At 36.1% G+C, this 23,375-nt stretch overlaps 3 protein-coding genes and 1 long non-coding RNA gene across 6 annotated transcripts; 3 read left to right on the forward strand and 1 right to left on the reverse strand.

Moving 5' to 3' along the window:
- The first annotated feature begins 3,476 nt into the window (after positions 1-3,476).
- LOC146902479 (uncharacterized) lies at positions 3,477-5,137 on the forward strand. Its single transcript, XR_015022880.1, has 2 exons — positions 3,477-4,339; positions 5,074-5,137. It is a non-coding gene; the product is annotated as an uncharacterized LOC146902479 (long non-coding RNA).
- A 3,087-nt stretch (positions 5,138-8,224) lies between these two features.
- Positions 8,225-9,682, reverse strand: LOC146902480 (putative galacturonosyltransferase-like 4). The gene has a single exon (XM_085735793.1). The coding sequence runs from the start codon at positions 9,580-9,582 to the stop codon at positions 8,539-8,541; it is 1,044 nt and encodes a 347-aa protein (XP_085591919.1). The 5' UTR covers positions 9,583-9,682; the 3' UTR covers positions 8,225-8,538.
- Positions 9,683-12,322: 2,640 nt separating this feature from the next.
- LOC146902481 (uncharacterized) lies at positions 12,323-13,711 on the forward strand. Its single transcript, XM_085737144.1, has one exon. It carries the CDS (start codon positions 12,323-12,325, stop codon positions 13,709-13,711), a length of 1,389 nt encoding a protein of 462 aa, XP_085593270.1.
- A 5,425-nt stretch (positions 13,712-19,136) lies between these two features.
- LOC146902482 (uncharacterized) lies at positions 19,137-23,013 on the forward strand. 3 transcript variants are annotated; one of them, XM_085735353.1, is made up of 5 exons: positions 19,137-19,429; positions 20,314-20,727; positions 21,716-21,798; positions 21,889-21,979; positions 22,530-23,013. In XM_085735353.1, the coding sequence occupies exons 2-5, from the start codon at positions 20,326-20,328 to the stop codon at positions 22,794-22,796; spliced, it is 843 nt and encodes a 280-aa protein (XP_085591479.1). In that variant the 5' UTR covers positions 19,137-19,429; positions 20,314-20,325; the 3' UTR covers positions 22,797-23,013. The 3 variants fall into 3 exon arrangements, with proteins under 3 accessions (XP_085591479.1, XP_085591477.1, XP_085591478.1); XM_085735351.1 differs by having other exon boundaries at positions 19,138-19,429; positions 20,258-20,727; XM_085735352.1 differs by having other exon boundaries at positions 19,138-19,429; positions 20,303-20,727.
- The last annotated feature ends 362 nt before the right edge of the window (positions 23,014-23,375 follow it).

Consider the following 23,375-nt stretch of genomic DNA (forward strand, 5'->3'; position numbering starts at 1 on the left):
GGTAATTCTAATATTATTATGGTTAAGGATATCATGTCCCCTGATGGTCAAGGCTGGAATTCTAACTTGTTAGAAACTAATTTTTCTTATATTGACTCATCTGCTATTGAACAAATTCCTATAAGTGACCCCAGTTCAAAGGATGAACTTATGTGGATGTTTGAGCCTAATGGTTGCTATACAGTCAAAAGTGGCTATAAAGCCATTCAAATGTGGAAATCCAAATCTCAAAGTACTCCTGCGGTCAGTAATGAAACTAATCCTATATGGAAAAAATTATGGAACCTTCAGACTATTCCAAGGCACAAAACAATTATGTGGAGAATCCTTACAAATTCTCTCCCTTTGAGAAGTGAACTTTGGAAAAGGGGAATTCAATGTACCCCTCTGTGTCCTAGATGTGATAGCAGAATTGAAACTCTGGATCATACTTTCAGATCCTGTCCCTTTATCTCGAGGACTTGGTTTGGTTCTAATTTAAATCTAAAGATTTTAGACATTCCCATGATGGACCTCAAAGACTGGCTTATTCATGCTCTTCTTAATTTAGAAGATGGAGTTATTATTCAAATAACCTCTATTATCTACAACATATGGCAAGCTCGGAATCAGAGAATTCATGAGAGTCAGAACTTACTAGAGGAAGATATATTCCAAAGAGCTAGCAGATGCATCAATGACTATGTCTCCGCTAACTCCGTTGAGAAAGACACAGATAGGAATCAGACTGCTCATCACCCTCATCCTCGCGTCCATCACCGTCGCTGGAATCCGCCGGAAGCTGAATCAGCTAAATCAAACAGCGACGCTAATCTTCAAGTTGCTGGATGGTGGGGACTTGGAGCGGTGGTGCGCAACAGTCAGGGTCTGGCCTTAGCATCTGCGACATGGCGTGTTCATGGATCTGATGATGTTATAGTTGCTGAAGCTTTGGCTCTCTTATATACTATCAGATTGACATTGGAGTGTGGTTTTCGCAGGATGATTTTTGAAGCTGATAATCAAAGGCTCATTCGCTTAGTTCAAAATGAAAAGGAAGAAGATAGAACTTATCTGGGTCAAATTATAGGTGTAATCCGGCAGCTGCAATCTCACTTTGACACTTGTCAGTTTAGACATATCTCTAGAACTTGTAATAAGGTTGCCCACTGTATGGCCCAGCTAGCCCATCTTAACCCAGACAAAGTCTGGATAGAGGAGGTGCCTATAGAAGCCCAAGAAATGTACTTCCATGAAATTTTGAATTAATATAAATCGTCTTTTATTCAAAAAAAAAAAATTATACACACAATCACAATAGCATGCCATTTAGAGGTAGTGCAACCCAATATATTCACTAAGTCATCATAAGTCTTTAGAAAATGAAGCTCAAGTGCATAGTTGCCATTTAATTTTTTATTTCTATTATTATTTTTAAATATATTATATAAAATAAAAAAAAGGTGAAAAGTTATAAAATAGTATGATAATCATTTTTAAAACGTGCCACGTAAGCATATAATAACTTTGAGTTTAGTTTATAATGTTGAAGCATTTTTGGAGATGCCACAACAACATAATACTTGCTCAAGATTAACCTAAGCTTTTTCTACAATAGAAATATAGATCGATAGATGATTATTATTATTATTATTATTATTATTATTATTATTATTATTATTATTATTATTATTATTATTATTATTATTATTATTATTATTATTATTATTATTATTATAAAGGCTAAAATGCAAAAGTAGTGGATAAAACCTTAGAATCAGTGGTGACCCTAAATATGATCGGGATGAGCTACCACCCATAACTCATACATAATATGACACCAATTATTTTAGTAAACGTAGATATAGTATGTATAAATATTTAGAGGTGAACTTTTTTCAATAATATATGTTACGTTAGGGGTAGGGGTGTTCATGGGTTGGGTCAACCCAGAAAATCCGGCCAAACCCACCCAAAAAACTCAAAAAAATGGGTTGGGTTGGATAATTGGGTGGATATGGTTTCTAAAAATGAAAAACCCATAAAAATAAATGGGTTTCGGGTAAAACCAGACCCAAACCCAAAAAACCCATTTACCCAATAATGTTAATATTTTTTATTTTTATGTTCATAGGGTAGAAGAAAATTATATTTCAAAAACATACACATTGTACCATATATATTGAAAATCAAAACATACTAGAGTTACGAAATAATATGTTGCACTTTTTGGTTATTTTGATACTAATGCAATTTTATGTCGTGCAACTTTAGTTTGTTGCAAGTATTTTATGATGGAGTTTATTATTTGATATTCTATGATACATAAAATTATAGTAAAATAAGTTAAACATTTTTTTTTAAGAAAATTAAAAAGTAGGGTACTATTTTAAAACAAAATTACGAGGACTTTTCATTTAGTCATTTAATATTAAAAAATAGAAAAAAAGCTGGATAACCCATTACCCAATCCAACCCAACCCAAAAATTAGTGGGTTTGCCCAAACCCACCCAATAATATAACGGGTGGTTATTTTACCTCACCCAAACCGGAGTACCCTATTTGGTTTAGTTTTGGGTTCGACCAAACCCAACCTAAACCCACCCACGAACACCCCTAGTTAGGGGAATACAATTTTTGGATTTTTGGTACTTGTATGTTTGCAACAATGTCTTTTACACGTTTGTGAAAAAAAAAAGTAAAACAAAAATAAATAGATGAAAAAAATGAGAGGTTGAATAAATAATCAATGTTGTTGATGTTTCTCATGTAATTTTAAAGTGGTAAATGATGAAATTTGTAATATGCTCACAAAATAAAAAATAATTGCAAAATTTTATGCAACTATTTATATAAAAATAATCAATTATTTGATAGATGATAGATACATAATTGAAATAGGGGTTAAAATTATAATCAATTTGTATTTATAAGATATATAATATTTATTCTCATATGACATGCGTGATTCAAAAAGTCATATTTGATACATGAAAAATGAGGGAAATGTGTATTCTTTACAATATATGTGTGTGTGGGGTGGTTTGTATTTGTTAAAATTAAAAAATAAAATATTGGTGGTTTGTGCATTAAATGTATGAATAAAAATGCATATTTAGTATACGAAGAATAAGAGAGATTTGTATTATTTTACAGTTATATTGGTGGTTGATGTTTGCAGATGATTGTGTTATTTGTAATTGAAATGCATGACTTTAATAATCATATTTAATTTGGAGACTCTTAGGATGTGCACCTCATTGTCATAACGGTCTCCGCTTTAGAAAACAATAAGCTAAAGTGCACTTTTCCACCCCTAACTTTCAAAAACTTGCAATTTTGGCCCCCTAAGTACAAAAACTACAATTTTGGCCCCTTAAGATTTAGCCCCTTTGCAAAAGTCATCCTTTTGGCCAATTTTGACTTTTCAACGCCTATGTGGCATGCCACGTGTGTAATTACTAATTTTTAAAAAAAATTAAAATGCCACATAATCATATTATAAATTAAATACAAATAAAAAATTAGAAAAAAAATTTAAAACAATAAAAGGATAAACATGAATCGCAGATCATTCTTTTCAAAAGCATCTTGATTCTTAAACCCTTTGTACCCTTTCCTTTCAACTCAAAACTATCTCGCCGATAAAGCCATGTTCCTCTCTCGTTGTTGGGCAAATGATGCTTTCCGCATTCCTCAAATTGCCAAGAAAGTTGATGACTTTGTTTGGCTTCGAAATCTTGAAGACCCTCAAGCTACTTCGTTTTCCACTCCTTCTTGGCCTAAGCCTTGGTATCCAGGTACAATACCAAGGAAAAAAAATTGAATTTTTTTATTGTGGGATGTGCTTATACATGGTTAATTTGTTGTGAAAGTGGGTTTGGTGAAATGGGTATTGGGTATTTTCGTGGTAGAACATGCTAATGGGTAGTGTGTGATTGACTTGAAATGATTGCTGCGGGTCTGTTCTGTTTTTGAATTGGTCTAATATTGTATTTGTGTGTCTGTGGGGGCTATGTGAGTTGGGTATTGGATATTGTTGAACTTAACATGTAGCTTCAATCTTTAGAGTGTTAGCGGGTGTGTTTAGTTGTTGAGTTTGAGTTTGAGTTTGGGTGATGATGTCTTGTTACAGGTGAGAATGATAGGGAATTGTGTTTTAGATTTTGGGTTAAAGTAGAGGATTTAGGGGTGTGCTGGAAAATGCAGGGACGATGGAGAAGAGAAAGGGAAGCCATTTTTGGGTTTTTTTTTTAATGAAGATTGTTGTTGTAATGATTGTTGTTATAGTACTGGAAATGGAAAAGTGTTGCAATAGAATTGGGTTGCTGTTTGAGAGTGAAAGTGTGAAATTTGATGGTGTGTAGAGCTGTCAAAATGGGCTGGGCCGTACGGGCCGGTCCGAAAGCCCGAATAAAATGTAGGGCCTGGGACGAATAATTGCAGCCCGAATTTTTTCAGGGCTTTTTAGCCCGGCCCGAAAAAACCCGCAGCCCGTTAGGGCCGGCCCGTTCGGGCTTCGGCCAGCCCGCCAAAAAATACATTTTTTTTTGTCTGTGGTTACTTAATGATCTCGGTGCATTACCTTCCTATTGTTGCTTCTGCTTCTGACTTGAAAAAAATAAAATTGTTTATGTTCTCCTATAATCTTTCTCTCTCTAATCACTGTGTATGAACATGCCTCAGTGACAGTGTACGTTTGATCATTCTCTAAAGTAAAAACTTGCTCTAATCTTTATCCTCTGTGTTATTGATACATGTCACTCGCTCATAGATTAGTTTCCCACTTCCACCTCTCACGTTGTTTTTCCTTGCATCCGCATATCTTTATGCTGTAATCATAATGCTATAGAATTCGACTGATCATAATGCTATATAAAATATATTTTGTCCTTAAAGAATGACAAAAAAAAAAAAACAAAATACACGCGGGCCGGGCTGGCCCGTTAGCCCGGGAGCCCGTATAGGGCCGGGCTCGGGCTCAATTATTCCAGCCCATATTTAAACCGGGCTTTTTAGCCCGGCCCTAAAAAGCCCGTTGCCCGATCGGGCCGGGCCTAAACGGGTCGAGCCGCCTGTTTTGACAGCTCTAGGTGTGTGGATGATGATATACAAACCCAGAAATATAATAAAACCTATAAATGTTGCAATTTTTTTATTTTTTATCCTTTTATTGTTTTTAATTTTTTTTAAAATTTTTTCTGAATTTTTTTTATTTTTTTAATTTAGAAAATGATTATTGGCAAAAAGGATGACTTTTGCAAATGGGCTAAATCTTAGGGGGCCAAAATTGTAGTTTTTGTACTTAGGGGGCCAAAATTGCAAGTTTTTGAAAGTTAGGGGTGGAAAAATGCACTTTAGCCAAAAAAATACTATCAAAAGTTGAACTGTCAGTTGTTTTGGCTGATAAGGATATATGACGCGGCCATAGGAACTAATGTGACATAAACCAAACCAAAAATATTACTTTAAATCTTAGACTGAAAACTGCGCAAGCGGTCATAGAGTGTGGCATAAAAATGACTAACTAGGGCTGGCAATGAACCGAGCTAACTCGACTAAAATTCGGAACTCGATTCGCTAATTAGCTTGTTGAACTTGGTTCATGAACCTAATGAGCCGAACTTGAGCTGAAAATTAAGTTCGTTAAATAAATGAGCTGAACTTGAGCTATATATAGTTCGACTCGATTGGCTCACGAGTTAGCTCGATAATATATATATTATTTTGAGGATATTCTCAGTTCTAATTGTGGATTTTTGTTGTTTCTGTTTATGTTATCTACACTAGTTTTGTTGTGTTTTTGTATTTTTATTTTTGGTTGTTTGTATATGTGCAAGCACATGAATTCGATACTAGGAAGCAAGCAACCATATCGTCTCTAGATAAGCAGAGTACAGAGCACTTGCTCTGTGAGGCAAACTGGTTTATATATCTATTTGTTAAATAATCTTGAGCTTACTAATACTGCTGAATCAAAAAAGGAATGTATTAAATAAGATAGCAAGGCTCTCTAATATGCATTACAAGCTTGACATGTTGGATATCCAAATTCTATCTTGAGGGAGGTATTACAACTTGAATATATAACATAGAAATAGGTAGATAATATGTGTGTTGTCTAACAAGAGAGAAAACAAGTCCCACATCGGTTGTTTATGTAACATTGAGAGGTGAATAAGGTTATAAATAAGACTATTGTATCTCCCACACATACAATCCAATAGGGTGCGATTCTGTGTAAAGTGATAATTTACTTTTTCATAAAAAGTAATAATCACTTTCAAAGTCCAATTTTATGATTGTTAAATTAGTCAAAATATTTTTTCCGTTGGAAACAGTACTTTGGCACACGTTTTTAAGCAAATTTTTTACATGCTTGAATTTGTCTTGCCAAGCCATTTTGTGGTTCATGATCCTAACAAGCCGAACGAGTTGTTTGTTAATTTTAAACGAGTCGAACTCGAGCTAAGAAAATGATTCGTATCGAACTCGAGTCGAGTTTCGAGCCGAACTAATTCTTATCGAGTCGAGTCGAGCTTAGACAAGTTCGGTTCGACTCGGCTCATTTCCAACCTATGACTAACCTATTAAAATATGACTTTGTAGTCTAAATTTAACTTTTTTTTTCAATTTTTTTTTTATAAATACCTCATACCAGCTACCATTCTTCAAATCAAATCTTCAACATGATCATTTCTTGTCGTTCGAAGATCATTTCTTGTCGTTCGAAGATCTTCAAAATAACAATTTTAAATAGTACTCCCTCCGTTTCAAAATGAGTGTCACTTTAGCCAAAAAAACTTTGTTTCAAAATGAATGTCACTATTCATTTCCAATACAACTTTAATTTTTATCTTCCAACTCTACCCTCTCCAACTTTTCTCTCACACAATTTTCACTGCAACTTTAAGTTTGTCTTTTTCTTATAAAGTAAGGGCAATTTAGTAAAAGTGTTATGTCTAATGATTATTTCATTTCATTCCTTAATCTGTGTGCAATTGGCTAAAACGACACTCATTTTAAAACGGATGGAGTAATCACTAATCAGGGTAAAAATATAAAATAATATTTAGAATAACAAAAAATAATTGTATCTTTGACTTTTTTTTTGGTACAAGTACCTTTGACTTTCTATGTAAAGAGAGAATGTGAAAATGTCGGTAGATTAGGAAAAAATATATGTTAACGGCATGGTCATTTGGAAAAACTCATGTAATTTGCACATATAAAAAACAATAGAAATGTCCATTAGTAGATTGCATTGCCTCTAATATTTGTCAAAATTTTGTTTCATCAGAGCATTCACCTCTTTAACCTTCGAAAATTCTGGAAGATACACATTTTCAAAAGTATATTTGCTACCTGAGATTACATGAGTAGATAAGTCGAAGACTTTTAAATGTTTACAAATCTTCTCAACTATCTCTTAATATTCATGTGAAGGTATAACACTGTTGTGTGGCTCCCTTTTCTTATAACATGGAAATACAAACTTGAATTTTGAAGTAGTAGATAACATGTGAAAATTAGAATCCCACCTTGGTGAAAACTCGATAACAAGCTTCCTATCTTGCAGTGCTTTTGTTCAACTATGTCACAAAAGAATTTCAACCTCGAATTATTGTGATTAATATATTTGACAAATTGTAAATAACATTCTTAATCATGCTAAGACCATCTTGCACTAACAAGTTTAAGATGTGAGCACACCATCTAACACCATCCAAAGCACCATATCAAAACCTCATTTTCAATAATGCTAAAAGGATACTCATGTCCTTGTACCATCATAAAAGTGCCAATAATTTCTCTCATTTTCCTATTAGAATATTTGTCATGAAGTCTAGAAGTTCTAACTCAACTGGCAAATACCGAAATTGCAAGGCCGGATGTCATGACTCGGGTTTGAACCCGGGACCTCACAGTTGTGTGTGAGTTTAATTTCAATGGATTACCACTTCATCTAAGACAAAAAAAAAAAAAAAAAGAATATCTGTCACGAAGAACAATAAATGTATTACCTAGATTTGAAGGTTGGAATAGAATGGTGGGTTGTTTATTTTTTGTGCACAAATTGCAACTTATTTTGCATGCAATTATCAGCGTGTCTCTTTAGATGGCTAGTGCCATCCCTTCTCCCAACAGTAGACAAATTGTATTTACACTATTCACACACTTAATTGTTTCCTATGAAGCTTGCATATTATCATTCTGTTAATTACCGAGTGTCATATAAAAATATAAAAAATGTCATAATATTTATTTACAATATCAAAATTCTATACAATTTTTTAGTGTTAGACTAATCAGCGTAACTTATATATTGTTATGCTTTTACAATAACTACAAACAAAAAAAATACTAAAGACAAAGAAAGGGACAAAAAAATAATTTACAACTCCAATATTGCTGCCCATTAAGCTGCATGATGTTGGAGATATAGTTCCTTTCTTGTCAGCCAAATTTGAATTAGAAAACTATCCAACACCCCCCTTTTCATTACACCCTCCCTTTTCATTAACATTCATCAATCTTTTTTATAATATCTTCATTAATTATTCTTCAAAAAAGTGTCTGGATGACCTATACAAATCGTAAGGAGCCCATAGATGGTCCACAATGCATGGCTTCCTTGAATCCAACCTCAACCATGGTTTACCTTTTCCACTCCAATGCAATAAACTAATTGGACCAGGGTGTAAGCTTCTACATTTACCTTCAATGTTATCTCCACCTAAACCATGTTGGTTCCATCTATGATCAACTGCTTTAATATTCCCTGCCAAAACCAACAAAAATGGTGGAAGAGAACCCAAATGATATATCCTCTTGGATTTCTTTTGTACAGCCATCCATTCTTCAACTTTCTCTGTATATTTTTCTTTTCTCCATTTATCCACATCCATCACCATTACACCTGTGTTGAAATAACATGGCTTTCTTCCATCAAACGTCTTTGCGAGAACCGGGTCCGACCAAAATTGTTTTGTGAAATACAATGTGAAATCTGTATGACAATATTCTGGAGCAGCCACTACTTTCCCTTCCATGTCTACACCCCAAAGCTTAGCTATATCATCAACCACAACAAGGTCAGAATCTAAATATATCACACGTTGTACATTTTCTGGTATTGTATCTGCAAGATATATCCTTGCATAATTCAAAGGTTGATCCAATGCTTTTCTAATTGACTTTGATATCTTACCGCGAACACGATCAGAATTAAAGTGATAAATCGTCATGTTTAGATAAGGGAAGGTTGATTTTATGCTTGTGAATAGTTCAGGAGCATCATGAGCAGAAAGGAAGTAGAAGGCAAGATTTTCTGGACATGTTGAATGTTGTAACATGGACAACACTGCAGCCATGGTTCCACGAAGGTAATTAACATCAAGGGTCATGGCAACATTTATACGATCAGCTTCTGTGGAGCCACATTCCTCGCCGTTCCGGAAAGCGGGGGCTTCACGAAAAAGAGGGAGGTCAGAAGAGGGTAGGCGGACAAGGCCAAGACGGATAGAGGTAATGGGGTGGAGGAAGGACAGGAGGCCAAGGAGTATGACAACTACACGAGAATTGAAACTCCTGAAGACCATCCTGTCTTAAAAGAAAACAAGCAAAGGTTTTTCTTGTTTTGAAAGAAATCTTGGGTTTGGAGATTTCATAGAACGAAATCTAATGAAGAGAGGACATTGAGTCTCGCATGGTGCATGAGATTGTGAGTGGATGCAATATTGTTAATTGTTATTGTGAGGATGAGAGAAATTTTCGGGTGATCTATCTTTGATTTTGACTTTTGACTAATTTTAAAACTTGCATGGAGTCAAATAAATTAGTAGATTCTTATTCATTTTATTTTGACTTTTGACTAATTTTGAAACTTCCATGATTTTATTTTCTCAAAATAGTTAAATAAAGTTATGACGTACCATGCACCAATTAGCGCGTATAATGTGCATTTTGTGACAAATAGTTTTATTAATTTGTAGCACATCATATATGGTTTTTTCTACCTTATCCTTTGATGAATTTGGTGTAATTTATTCTTTGGAAATACTTAAGTGCATGATAATATTTTTTGTGTCAAATGTACGCAATGCCAAAATGCTTTCCTTTCAATTTTTATGTCACTTAAAATGACCCATTTAATATCTAAGTAATTTATTTGTTTATGAGAAATCACATTGCAGCTCATTTTTTGCAACTTCTCCAAATCACTCAAGTCTAGGTTTTATTTTGTCTTATCTTTGTTTTGTCTTAATAACTATTGCACTTTACCAACCGATTCAGGACAAGTACCAACATTGAATACTTGTTGTTAATTCCTGCTCAATATACTTAACCCTGTTGATTCATTCATTCATAAATCAATTTCCAAAAGAGGAAACCAAAGCCCTAATGTAAAATTTTGAAGTGAAATAAAGAGAAAAACCTTCTTTCGCTTTCGTCATCGAATTCGTTGTTTGGTTGAGATTGTGGAGATTGGTCGTGTTCTTCGGTTGGAATTCTCTTTCGGTCGCGGCTTCTCTTGTTTCGAATTTTCCATCGATGTGTTGTTCCTCTTCTTAGTTCTAGCTCTAACTCATCATATGCTGAATTTTTATTTTATTTTATTTTTGCCTAAATATAGCCTTATCTTATTTATTTGTTTTTTTTTATTTTTCTTTGGAATCTCGATTTTTTTTTCTAAGATCCGACTAATTTGAAGGATCATAATCGTTGTCCACTAAAGGGAACTCAATTACATGAATGATTTTAACATGTGACTTTGAGAGTATTACTATTACACTCATACGTCTCATTTCTACACCATCGTGTCAACCCATGAGCATTAGAAAAAGACATTCTTTTATGCAATCATCGACCAATAAAAGTTGTAAAGAGAAAGGGGGTTGGGCATTTCGATAAAATCAAGGACCCTCATTGGAAACTAAATTAGTGAGATTATTGGCACAATGATTTGACGAATTTCATGATAACAATCAGCTCGATCATAATAGTCAAGACTTAAAAGTAGAAAATTACGAGTCTTTTTGCAATGTGACCATCACTAATGGATCTTCTTGGAGACCCATAGGAGCCATTGCACCCAACTTTTCTATAAATTCCGTATTAAGCACATAATATATCACATAATTCGTGGTTGTTTCAGTGGTTTCAAAATCTTTCAATCGAGCCAGAGGACGACTTCCTACTTTTAATGTTTCTATTTTATTTTTAATATTTATTAAAAAAATGTTGTCGATGGGACTTAAACCACAATCCCCTAGGCTACAATTAAGCAAATGAACCACCACAAGAAATCATAGTTTTGATCATTTCTTAAAATTGTTTAATATTTATTCTGCAAATATTTGACACCCCAACAAAATAACTCAAGATCCGCCACTACCGACCATATACCAACAACCATAAGAGAATCAATTTCCATGTGAAGAGAAGTAATACTCACTCTGCCGGGTAACCTCAAACCATGCACAAGACATCAAAGCTTTGTCATTAATGAAGTAGATCAACATATGTTGCAAGTAAAATCACTAATAAAACCATCCTTAAAATCTCTTATAAGTCTTTCACAATATAAGAGACCAATGTTACTTAAAATCTCTTATAAGTCTTCTACAATCTAAGAGACTGATATTACTAATGAAAAAACCATCAAAAGAGTACCATTTTACATCAATCATTGTTTTAAGCTCTTATATATAAGAAAACCAGTAGATAAGATGATGATGATGATGAAATGTAGTGAGACACATCCGCAAATTATTCAAAAGTTGCGTAGGACGAAGAGAGGACCCTAAGAAAACAAGTTGATTTTTATCGATCTATAATAAGTCAGTAGTGACTACAAATAAAATAGGTTAATTCCAGTTAAACATTTATTGGTTTGAAGATTAAAACTCAACCACGATGATAAACAAGGACTAAAAATGAGTTCCAATGAACATCTTTCATTGAAACAACCCTTCTCCAAAAGGTCATTGACAACATCGCAATATTGCATTGTGTATAATAGTTTCAGTTTTAAAATCTAACCTTTCAATAAATCTATTTTTTTTTCTTTCAATAGGGACACAAATATGAGACATTATATTTTATTGTTCATCCCATATTTTGTGCTTAATACAGTTTAAATGAATGATTAATTCATATAATAGATGATTAATGATAATATAAATTTAACTAAGGCTGATTACATAAATAATGATAATTTATTTACATAAAAAAATAGCAAGTTTAAATTACGTTAACTATGAAAAGAAAAAAAGGTTCTCTTTGTTGTTCATAAACAAAATTAAATGTAACCTAAATACATCACACAAAACAAGAGCAATGAGTGCTGACTTCGTCTTCTCCGCCCAAAGTGACTTCAACCTGCAAGCCACCAACAAGCCACCCGACCCCCATAACCCCCCAACCCCCAAGCTCTCCTTCCGTGACAAACTCTTGGGACCCTCCCGAGAAATCCAAACCCGTGAAAAAGAGGACATGATCGAAAAGAAACTTGTCCGTATTGAATTGGAGGATGGTAACCGCCTCTTACCCAAAGTCTATCTGGAACCAACTGTTTTTCAAGAACTGTGTACGCCATGGAAGGATGCAATAGTTGTGAAGCTGCTAGGAAAAACCCTTGGATACCATACCATGAGGGATCGTTTGCAGAAGATATGGAAACTTCAAGGAGGTTTTGAAATCATGGACAATGACAACGGATTTTATATGGTGAAATTTGATTTGGCGGCCGACAAGGAAAAAGTTATATCTGGTGGTCCGTGGCTTATTTTTGATCATTGTCTCGCAGTTTCACACTGGTCACCAGATTTCGCCTCACCAGATGCAAAGGTTGATCGCACTGTTGTATGGGTTCGCTTCCCAGGGCTGAACCTTGTTTACTACGACGAGAGTTTCCTATTAGCTATGGCTTCTGCAATCGGTCGACCAATCAAAGTCGACACAAACACTCTGAAAGTTGAAAGAGGTAAATTCGCAAGAGTTTGCGTCGAAATTGATCTCACTGTCCCAGTTGTAGGAAAAATTTGGGTGAATGGCCATTGGTATAAGGTTCAATATGAAGGCCTGCACCTGATTTGCACCACTTGCGGATGTTATGGACATCTAGGAAGAAACTGCACACAGCCAGCCAAACCAGCCGCCGCCACCCAGACAGCGCCGCCCCAACATGTACCCGCCGCCAGCAATTCGGAAGACTCCCACACACCTGATCAGCTCAATCATACGCATTCAATGCAGGACACCCAAAACGGTAACAACACAATTAATTCTCCTATTATTTTGCCAACTGAAAAGGGAAAAGCAGTTACCAATTATGAGGGAAATCAGGAATTTCATGGAGAGTGGTTATTGGTTACCAGGAAAAAGAAAGTGCCGCTCAATTCATCCTTGAATTCAGCAAAAATCGGTACAAACAAAAACAACAAATTCAATGCTTTATTAAATACCTCACAAAAAGTTAAGCCTGGCCCACAGCTCACAAAAATTCCCCCACGCCCCAAACCATCAATTGCTGCACGCGCTAATGCTAACAACCATGACACTAAAAGACGGCGTAGTGATGACCACTACAATGACCAAGCCTTTGACCTCACCATTGACCCGTCTCCCATTGGCCAAACACGAACAACCAAGCCTGGCAGGACCACTCAAACAGCAAACACGCATGGGATCTCCACTCATCAAACTTTCCACAAGCCTAACCAATAACCATGAAAAACATAATGATACCAACAACATACCTCAACCGTATCCCATGATGCAAAATAATACTAACCTTCAGCCTGAAGCAAGCAACAACAGCCATAACATATCAACAACCAATACAACCGTTCCAGACCAAGACACCATTCACACTTTGCTAAACCCTGGTGATGAACAAGTGAAAGTCATTGCAGACAAACATGACCTCCATGAGGAGGATATGGTAACTTAGCCCTTTCCCATTCTCGGCCTATCAATCTTTCAGTTGTTATGGAAGCTATTTTTGACACTACATTTCTCTCTTGGAATATTAGAGGGGCTCTCAGTAACAATGCAAGAAGACACTTGAAAGATTTGATTAGGAAGCACCAGCCAACTTTTATGGCTATCCTTGAAACACATGTTCCTTTTGCTAAACTCTCTGTTTTTTGGTCCAATATGGGATACACCCCTATTCATATTATTGAAGCTAATGGTCACTCTGGAGGAATCTGGCTTTTTCAACATTCTGCAAGTAACACTACCGCCACTATCCTTGACTACAACCAATTCTCCATAACCATCAATATTAGCCGTGGAAATGTTACCACTGCCTGCACCTGCATCTATGCTAGCCCCAACCATACCCAGCGTCCCAACCTTTGGAACTACCTCATGAACATTGGCCAATCAATTGATGTCCCTTGGATGCTCATAGGTGATTTCAATGAAACCCTTCTTCCTAGTGAACAAAGAGGCGGTATTTTTCACCACAGTAGAGCTGCTCTTTTCTCTAACTTTATGAACAATTGCAACCTTCTTGACCTCTCAACCACAGGTGCTCATTTCACTTGGCATCGAAACAACAATGGCATTCGCATTCTCTCCAAGAAACTTGACAGAAGCATAGCGAATGTTGAATGGTGTGTCTCCTTCCCTGAAGCTTTTGTTGAGGTTCTCTGCAGATTCCACTCCGATCATAACCCTCTCCTTCTCCGATTTGGTGGCCTCCCTTTAGCAAGAGGGCCTAGGCCCTTTCGTTTTGAAGCGGCTTGGATAGATCACAAGGAGTATGCGGATTTGGTAAAAAATTATTGGACTCCTCAAAACAACAACATCACTGCGGCATTGGCTTCAGTTCAAGAGCAATCCATCAATTTTAATCATGAAGTATTTGGCAATATTTTCAAAAGGAAGAAGCATGTTGAAAGTAGACTTAAAGGTGTCCAAAACTATCTAGAAAGAGTTGATTCCTCTCGCCACACCCTCCTTGAAAAAGAGTTACAACAAGAATACAATCACATCCTCTTCCAAGAAGAAATGCTCTGGTACCAAAAATCTAGAGAACAATGGGTAAAGTTTGGCGACAAAAATACATCTTTTTTCCATGCTCAAACTATCATAAGAAGAAAGAGAAATAGAGTTCATCGACTTCAATTACCTAATGGCATATGGACCTCCGATAGCTCCATCCTCCAAGAAGAAGCTCAAAAATACTTCAAAGATTTTTTTGGAAGCCATCAACCCCCCACCAGCGCCGTATTCCATGATGGAGTGCCCCCAACCATTGATGACATTGACAAAACTTCCCTCACTAAACCCATCACTAAAAAAGAAGTGTTTGCTGCCCTTAACTCCATGAAGCCCTACAAAGCTCCTGGCCCGGATGGTTTCCACTGTATATTCTTCAAACAATATTGGCATATAGTTGGAGATGACATCTTCCACATGGTTCACTCAGCCTTCACCACCGGTTACTTTGATCCGGAGATTTCAAGCACACTCATTGCTCTCATTCCCAAGATAAACCCACCCACCACTTACAAAGATTTTAGACCCATCAGTCTTTGCAACATAATCTACAAGATTATCACAAAAGTTCTTGTTCATCGCCTCAGGCCTATTCTTAATAATCTTATTGGCCCTTACCAAAGCAGTTTTCTGCCTGGTAGGGGAACTTCTGATAACTCAATTGTTTTGCAGGAAATCATTCACTTCATGAGGAAATCCAAGAAGAAGAAAGGTTATGTAGCTTTCAAGCTGGATTTGGAGAAAGCCTTTGATAATGTCAGATGGGATTTTCTCAACTCTTGCCTTCACGAGTTTGGCTTCCCAGAAATTACCATCAAACTTATCATGCATTGTGTCACCTCCTCCACTTTCTCGGTTTTATGGAACGGTAACAAAATGCCCCCCTTCAAGCCTACCCATGGTCTCAGACAAGGTGATCCGCTCTCTCCTTACCTATTTATTCTTTGTATGGAGAAGCTCTCTATTGCTATTAATACTGCTGTGCATCAAGGAAGCTGGGAGCCTATACACATCAACAATGGAGGACCCCAGATATCTCACCTCCTTTTTGCAGATGATGTGCTTCTTTTCACTAGTGCAAAAAACTCAAATTTTCATTTCATCAATAATTTATTTGATAGATTTAGCAGGGCATCAGGTTTGAAAATTAATATTTCCAAGTCTAGGGCCTTCTATTCTTCAGGGATTCCGCAAGCTAAGATCAACAACCTCACATCTATATCTGGCATCCGCATCACAACGTCTCTTGGCAGGTACCTGGGTTTTCCCATGCTAAAAGGCCGCCCCAAAAGAAGTGATTTCAATTTCATCATTGAAAAAATGCAAACCAGACTGGCATCTTGGAAGAACCGTCTTCTCAACAGAACAGGTAGACTGGCTCTAGCTACATCTGTTCTATCTTCCATCCCTTCCTACTACATGCAAATAAACTGGCTTCCGCAAAACATTTGTGATTCAATTGACCAAACAACTCGCAACTTTATTTGGCATGGTACTAGTAACAAGAGTGTTCATTTGGTTAGTTGGAAGAAAATAACTGTCCCAAAGAGATATGGTGGTTTGGGTATTCGAACGGCTCGAAATGCTAACACTTGTCTTCTCGGGAAGTTAGTTTGGGACATGGTCCAATCCACAAACAAGTTATGGGTAAACCTCCTTTCCTCAAAATATTCAGCAGGGCCTAACGTCCTCCACGCGAACGTATCCAGCAATAGTTCACCTACTTGGGCAGCTATCATCCGTGCCAAAGATATCTTCAAAAATGGGTATTCTTGGCGGCCAGGCTCGGGTTCATCCTCCTTTTGGTTCAGCAATTGGTGTCACCATGGGCGCCTTGGTTCCTTGGTTCCGATTATTGACATTCATGATATTCATCTTACGGTTAGAGATGTGATAAGCTTCAATGGCCAACATACTCAATCTCTATACACTGCCCTCCCTCAATTCATAGCTGATTTCATTGATAACTTTCACGCAAATTTCAATCCCACCGTTGAAGATGCCTTCATTTGGGGTCATAATAAGAACGGTGTTTATTCTACTAAAAGTGGCTATACTTGGCTCCTCTCCACCACCGAATCAGCGAACACCATTAATCCGGGTAATTCGTGGTCTTGGATTTGGAAATTAAAGGTACCGGAGAAGTTTAAATTCTTGCTATGGCTGGCTGTTCATGGAGCGGTCCCAACACTTGCTGTTCTGCATTACAGAAACATAGTGGCGTCTGCAATCTGTGGTAGATGCGGTGAAGATGAAGAATCCTTTATGCATTGTATGAGGGACTGCAAATTCTCGAAACCAATCTGGCACAAGTTTGAGTTCTCGGACAACACTTTTTTCTCTACAAGCTGCACGCAAGAATGGCTCAGAAGCAACGCCAACAGCACCCGCTCAACCATCTTCCTTGTTTGTCTTTGGTGGATTTGGCGTCATCGAAACAACATGTGTTTCAATAACGAGGTCTGGTCCCTCACGCGTTTGAACATCAGCATCATTAACTCAGCTGACACAATCGCGAAAAGCTTCCAGCCAGCCATCATTCCTGCTGGTTCGGACAGATGGGTCACATGGAACAGCAGTAACCATAATTGTCACATTCTCAATGTCGACGGCAGCTGCCTTGGAACTCCAATTCGGGCTGGGTATGGTGGTTTAATTCGCAATAGCTCAGGGTTATTTCTGAAGGGATTCTCCGGTTTCATCCAAGGATCAACGTGCATTCTTCAAGCTGAGCTCATGGCCATCCTCAAAGGCCTTCATCTAGCCTTAAACATGGGAATTGAGGACCTAGTATGTTTCTCAGACTCTCAACTGTCAGTTAATCTCATAGCAGGAGAAGTTTCTAAATTCCATGCCTATGCGGTGCTTATTCAAGATATCAAGGATTTAATAGCTTCCCACAACTATAATATCCTTCACACTCTAAGAGAAGGGAACCATTGCGCCGATTTCATGGCCAAGCTTGGGGCTTCGTCAAATATAGCTTTCTTGGAACATCAGTCACCTCCTCATGATCTCATTGACAAGATTAAAACTGATGCTATAGGAACTTGCTTCCTAAGAGCTTGATTGTCTTTTTTCTTTCTTTCTTTTTTCTTTTGCTTTAGCTTTGTAACCAAAAAAAAAGAAAAAAAGGTTAGTGTTGTTGCCAATAAATATTGAATCAACTCGTAAGGAGTTGATTCACTTATCACAAGGCTTTGATGGCTATGAATAAGTAACTTTGTAAACATTTTTCAGTTTTTAAAGTCAAGTATTATTCTGATAAGTTTCAAAATTTGATTCACCTAACCATTTAAAATGTAATTACATATTTGAGTGTTCGTGCCTCCTTACTCAATTAATGATGTCGAAATTGTTAGATTAAACATTTTTAGCCGAACTTAAACGTCGCAGTCAAGTAGATGTGTGTGTAATTTTTAGCTGTGTTGTTTGGGAGTTTATTTATGTCAAAATAAACCTTGAGTTAACATAACAATTTGTGTGGAAAATTGTGCTAAAAAACATTTCTGAAATTTCCTTAAAAAAAAAAAAGAAACATTTCTGAAATTAGAATGAGGGTTTAAAAATGGGAGCAAGTCTTACATAAGCACAAACCTAAATAAAATTTATTTGTGCGTTTGGTTTGCAAAACAGTAAGTAATGGACAATACAGTACAATGCCGAACAGCACAACACAAGGCATAACATCACAAGACAAATTTTTATGGTATTGAATAATTTCTTGTTTTATATGCTTTTGGGGGGACGAAATGCTATTTTGGTGTTTTAGACAACTTGTATGTGGGACAAAAAGTTGTGCTGTGGTTTGGTGAGGGACAAAAATTTCAGTTTTTGTCCTGTCCCTTGCCTCCAGTTTGTTCTGTCCCTGAAACAGTTTTACAAATCAAACACTGGACAACTAGAGTTGTTCTCTCATGTCCTTTATTTTTTAACAAATCAAACGCACCTTAGACACACACTCATGATTGATAAAATTTAAAAGAGAAATGATATTAAGTGATGAGACTAAATTGTCCAAATACTTTTTTATTTTTTTGTGGTGGTCGTGGTTTAAACCCGACCTTGCATATCAACTGTATACTTTTGATTTGGGGTCGTGTCCAACCAAACCAAGTATTTCTCTTAAAAATGGTTACATCACACTCTTCATTTTCATCTCTCTCATTGCCGCGACAAGCAGCCTCCCTGAGCCCCGCGGAGCATTCTCCTCTTCTCCTCCTCAGCATTCTCCCACCTAGTTGCGCCACCGGTAACCATCACGCCATCCCAAAATATAGTCCAATACCCACCCCAGTTAAAGCAAAAATAAAAATAAAAAATACTTTTCCTAACCTCATTCCTCACGGTCGTGTTTCTCTCTTCTTCTCAGTTCTCCCCTAACCTCGCGTCCCCGCCCAACCTCCATCTCTCTACCGGAAAACGAAATTGAAGGTTGGTTTGAAAATTGCTCCTTCTTTCTTCTTATCTAATTTGCTAATTACTTATTCTTCTTTCCTAATTTCATTACTATTTTGTTGATTCAATTTATTGTTACTTTTCTTATTCTTATTTTTTGTTACTGGAAAAATGAGAATACATATGATATGTTTTTAATCCTTGCCATTCAATTGAATAAGTGGTTATATGCTAATTTAACTTGGTTGAATCCTGTTAAATGATGATGATGATGATGATAATGAAAATGTTGATAATGTTAATGACCTTCACATTGGTGTACATGTATTTCATCCAAGAAATTGGAATTATGGCAAGTCTAAAATGATTGAGTTATTAGCTACAAAAAGAGATTTTACTATTGTGTAGGTTTCTAGAGTGTCATCATGTGAATTAAGAGAACTGCATTTTAGGGGTTTTATTTGATGCTTAAATGAAATTTCATTTCTTTGTAATGTGAATCAGAAATCCGTGTTTCTGGTTATGAACCTCTTTATTTTTTAGATTGTGTTTTTGTGACAAATATGATATCACATTAAACAATTCTATTCTTTGATGCTTACCTGTTATCTATCTGCATTTGTAACTTTGCACCTGGTTTTACTTTTTCGTGTTATGGTTATTGATTTTATTGTTGGTTGTACATTTTGGCACTTGAGTGTTGTATACAGACCTCACTTGTTTTTGTTGATTGGAAACTTGGATTCGGATTCTACATGATTTATTTTTTATTTGGAATTGTAATTGTAATAAACCGATGTCTGATGCATGTTATCTGATTCTTTTAGCATTTTTGTTTATGGTTCTATTTTGGTTGGTTTTAAGGTTTGAAGTTATTACCATCTGGAAGTAACACTTCCTGTTTGTTAGTGAAAAATTAGAGTTGAAGAAAGATGCTAAGGAGAAGGCTTTCTGTTCTCTCGACTTCAATCATCAGAATTTCAACTCACAACAAATCCGTTCTCGGATATCCGTCTATCCAATTTCATCCCTTGCAGCTCCCTCACTCTCTCAACGTTTGTGCCACATTTAATCCCAATGCTCACCCAGATTTTCAAGGTTTTAGAGCTTACAGTCTTCTGGCCTTGAATGATCTGAGAGATAATGTTCCCCGAAAACAGAAGACAAGGAAAGGTCGTGGTATTGGATCTGGAAAGGGAAAGACTGCTGGGAGGGGTCACAAAGGCCAGAGAGCCAGGAAAGTTTCAAAGTTGGGGTTCGAAGGAGGCCAAACCCCTCTTCGCCGTAGGATGCCCAAACGTGGTTTCAAGAACCCATTTAGCCTCACTTTTCAGGTATACCTTTTCCTGTCTATAAATTTTTTTTGTTTTTGATTAATGATTCTTCTTTGTATTTAACCGGGAACTTGACCATTGGCTACCTAATGTTTGCTGCATCAGGAAAATGAAAATATGCCTTGGTATATTACTAGAGTTCATTAGTTATAATTGTGGAATTCCTATAGTTTTGAACATTATAATTCTGAGATTTATCGGTGGTTACTTGTGAGCAATTATGGAGTTCTCCATCTGAGACTTTTTCAGAATTTCTTTTGCATACTTATTAAAACCAATAAAGACTATTCTGCTTGACTTCCATTCCAAGAAAGAAAACCATATCTCCAGGAATATTATTAAAAAGGAAACATACCCGAGCATCCTTGTGAAGCTGAAGTGCTATGCTTAATGCAAATATTAGGTTTTAATTTTATTACAAGACATCACATGCAAGATAAGATTTTTCTTTCAATGACTCTGAAATCTTCTGTAAACATATGTGGCTGTGTGGCTTAACTGTGTTAGTTTTGATTGATAAACCTCTTATTTCCACATGTCAATTGCCAAGTATGATATGCACTAAAAAGTAATGTGAATGCCGGCAACAAATATACGTCAAAGTTTATACTTTATTGTATTGACATTTTACGGATATTTATCGAATGTATTTTAACTGTGTGTGATTTTTGATATAGAATGACATAATTCCAAATGTGTAGTTCACTTTGGCTGATATATTTGAGCCTTCAGGTTTATGAGCGTTAAGTATTCTAGGGGCCTATTCAAGCTGTATTAAATAATTGTGTGCATAATTTAATTCCTTAATAATTTTTATTTTAATGTCTAGATATGTTTATGTGGAGTAGAGTAGTCATAAGCCCCTAGTCGTGGTTTGAGCTCATATTTTTGGACCTACCCTGTTTGGTATCCTTCCCCTTTGTTCCTCAATATATTAGTCATATGTATTGCTATATTCAAAATTTTTGTTTTATTTCTTCTTTTGCAGCCAATAGGTTTGGGAAAAATTGCAACGTTTATCAATGCAGCCAAGATAGATTCTTCTAAATTGATCACAATGAAAACACTCAAGGTTTTTGTGACCACTTCCTCACTTAAAATGAATTTGTTTGCTTCATGTGCTCCCTCTCATTCTTTTGTTTGTTATTATTACCATACACGGGATGCAGGGGTACTTGGGAAGCAAATTAAAGATGGAGTAAGATTGATGGGGCGTGGTTCTGAGAAAATCCAATGGCCAATTCATCTTGAGGTATGTATACTTTGATCTGAAGGCTAAGTAAAAAGTGTTTTTGAGGACCACTAAAAATCTACAATGCCTTTTGATACTTAAATCTTTAGAAATACTTTTTAACTTTTTTGAACTTATCTTTGTCTAATATCATGAATTTAGCCGTTGGTCCTAAGCTCATAACTAATCACCATTCTTGCCTTTGTTTTAACTTTGACAACATGAATGGTATATAAAGTTTCTATGGTGTCTAAGGATAAAGGACAAAGTGTTGGCTTGAGGTTTCGTAATTTGGATTTTGCTATGAAGGGTTGGAATAGCTCTTATATCTTCAGTGTTTACTTGCTAATTGTCTCTAACTTAGGTATTTTCCATTTTGAATTTCAAATAAAGAATTAAACTCATATAGTATGAGATTATGATTACATGTTATGCTTTTGTTTATCAATGAGATGAATAAATGTAAAATTGATACTTTTTTCAATTCTAAACACTTAAGGTGTAGTTTTTATACAGTCATAAACTTTATAGGCATAAAAGAGGGATGTGTTATAACATATTGAGTTTACAGGTGACAAGGGTCACTGTCAGGGCCAAGGAAGCAGTTGAAGCGGCTGGTGGGTCCGTCAAAAAGGTGTATTACAATAAGTTAGGCTTTCGGGCACTGTTGAAGCCCGAGTGGTTTGAGAAGAAAGGAAGATTGTTGCCTAAAGCAGCTAGACCTCCTCCAAAGCAAAAGGATAAAGTTGATAGCATTGGACGACTGCCTGCCCCGAAGAAGCCAATTCCATTTTTAGTTGAAGGAAGCAAAGATCTTCCAGTAGGTCAGCTCAGTTAAATAACTAACATGTTTAGTACTCTTTTTTCTGGAATTTGTAATTTTTTGTAAGCGGTTTTGCCCTAAAGGTTTTTATACAGTCTCTCACAATGTCCCGGTAGTTCATTCCTAATAGATAAATTAGTTTCATTTGGGACAAATGAAATGAGGAAATCTTGTTTTTTATGTAATTTCTTTTCAAGAAACTAGTGTTGATCACTCAGCTGAACAGAACTAATTTGTGTGTGCTGGGAGGATGATGATGGCCTCTTCAATAATGAAAAATGGCTAGAACTATTTCACCTTTCCTTTTACATTTGTGTAAGATTCATAAGGATGGTAGGTCAAATAAATTGGTTGATTTTTTTTTTTTATATAGAAAAAGGTTATATTTTTAACAAACATAAAAAATCACTTGAGTGGTTTTGTAATGTCAAAGAGGGTTTGTGTTTCCAATCTTCTTGTGGCAAATCGTGCATCTTGATCCGAACTTCTTGTTTGTTAGTGAAAGATTAGAGTTAAAGAAAGATGCTAAGGAGAAGGCTTTCTGTTTTCTCGACTTCGATCATCAGAAGTTCGACTCACAACAAATCCATTCTC

Source organism: Medicago sativa, chromosome 8 (assembly GCF_051527215.1).
Source record: "Medicago sativa cultivar Bolivia chromosome 8, Bolivia_mono, whole genome shotgun sequence".
In the NCBI taxonomy this organism is placed as follows: Eukaryota; Viridiplantae; Streptophyta; class Magnoliopsida; order Fabales; family Fabaceae; genus Medicago; species Medicago sativa.

Excerpts from the sequence above, each read along its gene's own strand:
- LOC146902480 (XM_085735793.1), bottom strand. The coding sequence starts at position 9,582 with ATGGTCTTCAGGAGTTTCAATTCTCGTGTAGTTGTCATACTCCTTGGC.
- LOC146902481 (XM_085737144.1), top strand. The coding sequence starts at position 12,323 with ATGAGTGCTGACTTCGTCTTCTCCGCCCAAAGTGACTTCAACCTGCAA.
- LOC146902482 (XM_085735353.1), top strand. The coding sequence starts at position 20,326 with ATGCTAAGGAGAAGGCTTTCTGTTCTCTCGACTTCAATCATCAGAATT. Across the intron at positions 21,799-21,888 it reads ATCACAATGAAAACACTCAA|GGATGCAGGGGTACTTGGGA; the intron begins GGTTTTTGTGAC and ends TTACCATACACG. Across the intron at positions 21,980-22,529 it reads AATGGCCAATTCATCTTGAG|GTGACAAGGGTCACTGTCAG; the intron begins GTATGTATACTT and ends TTGAGTTTACAG.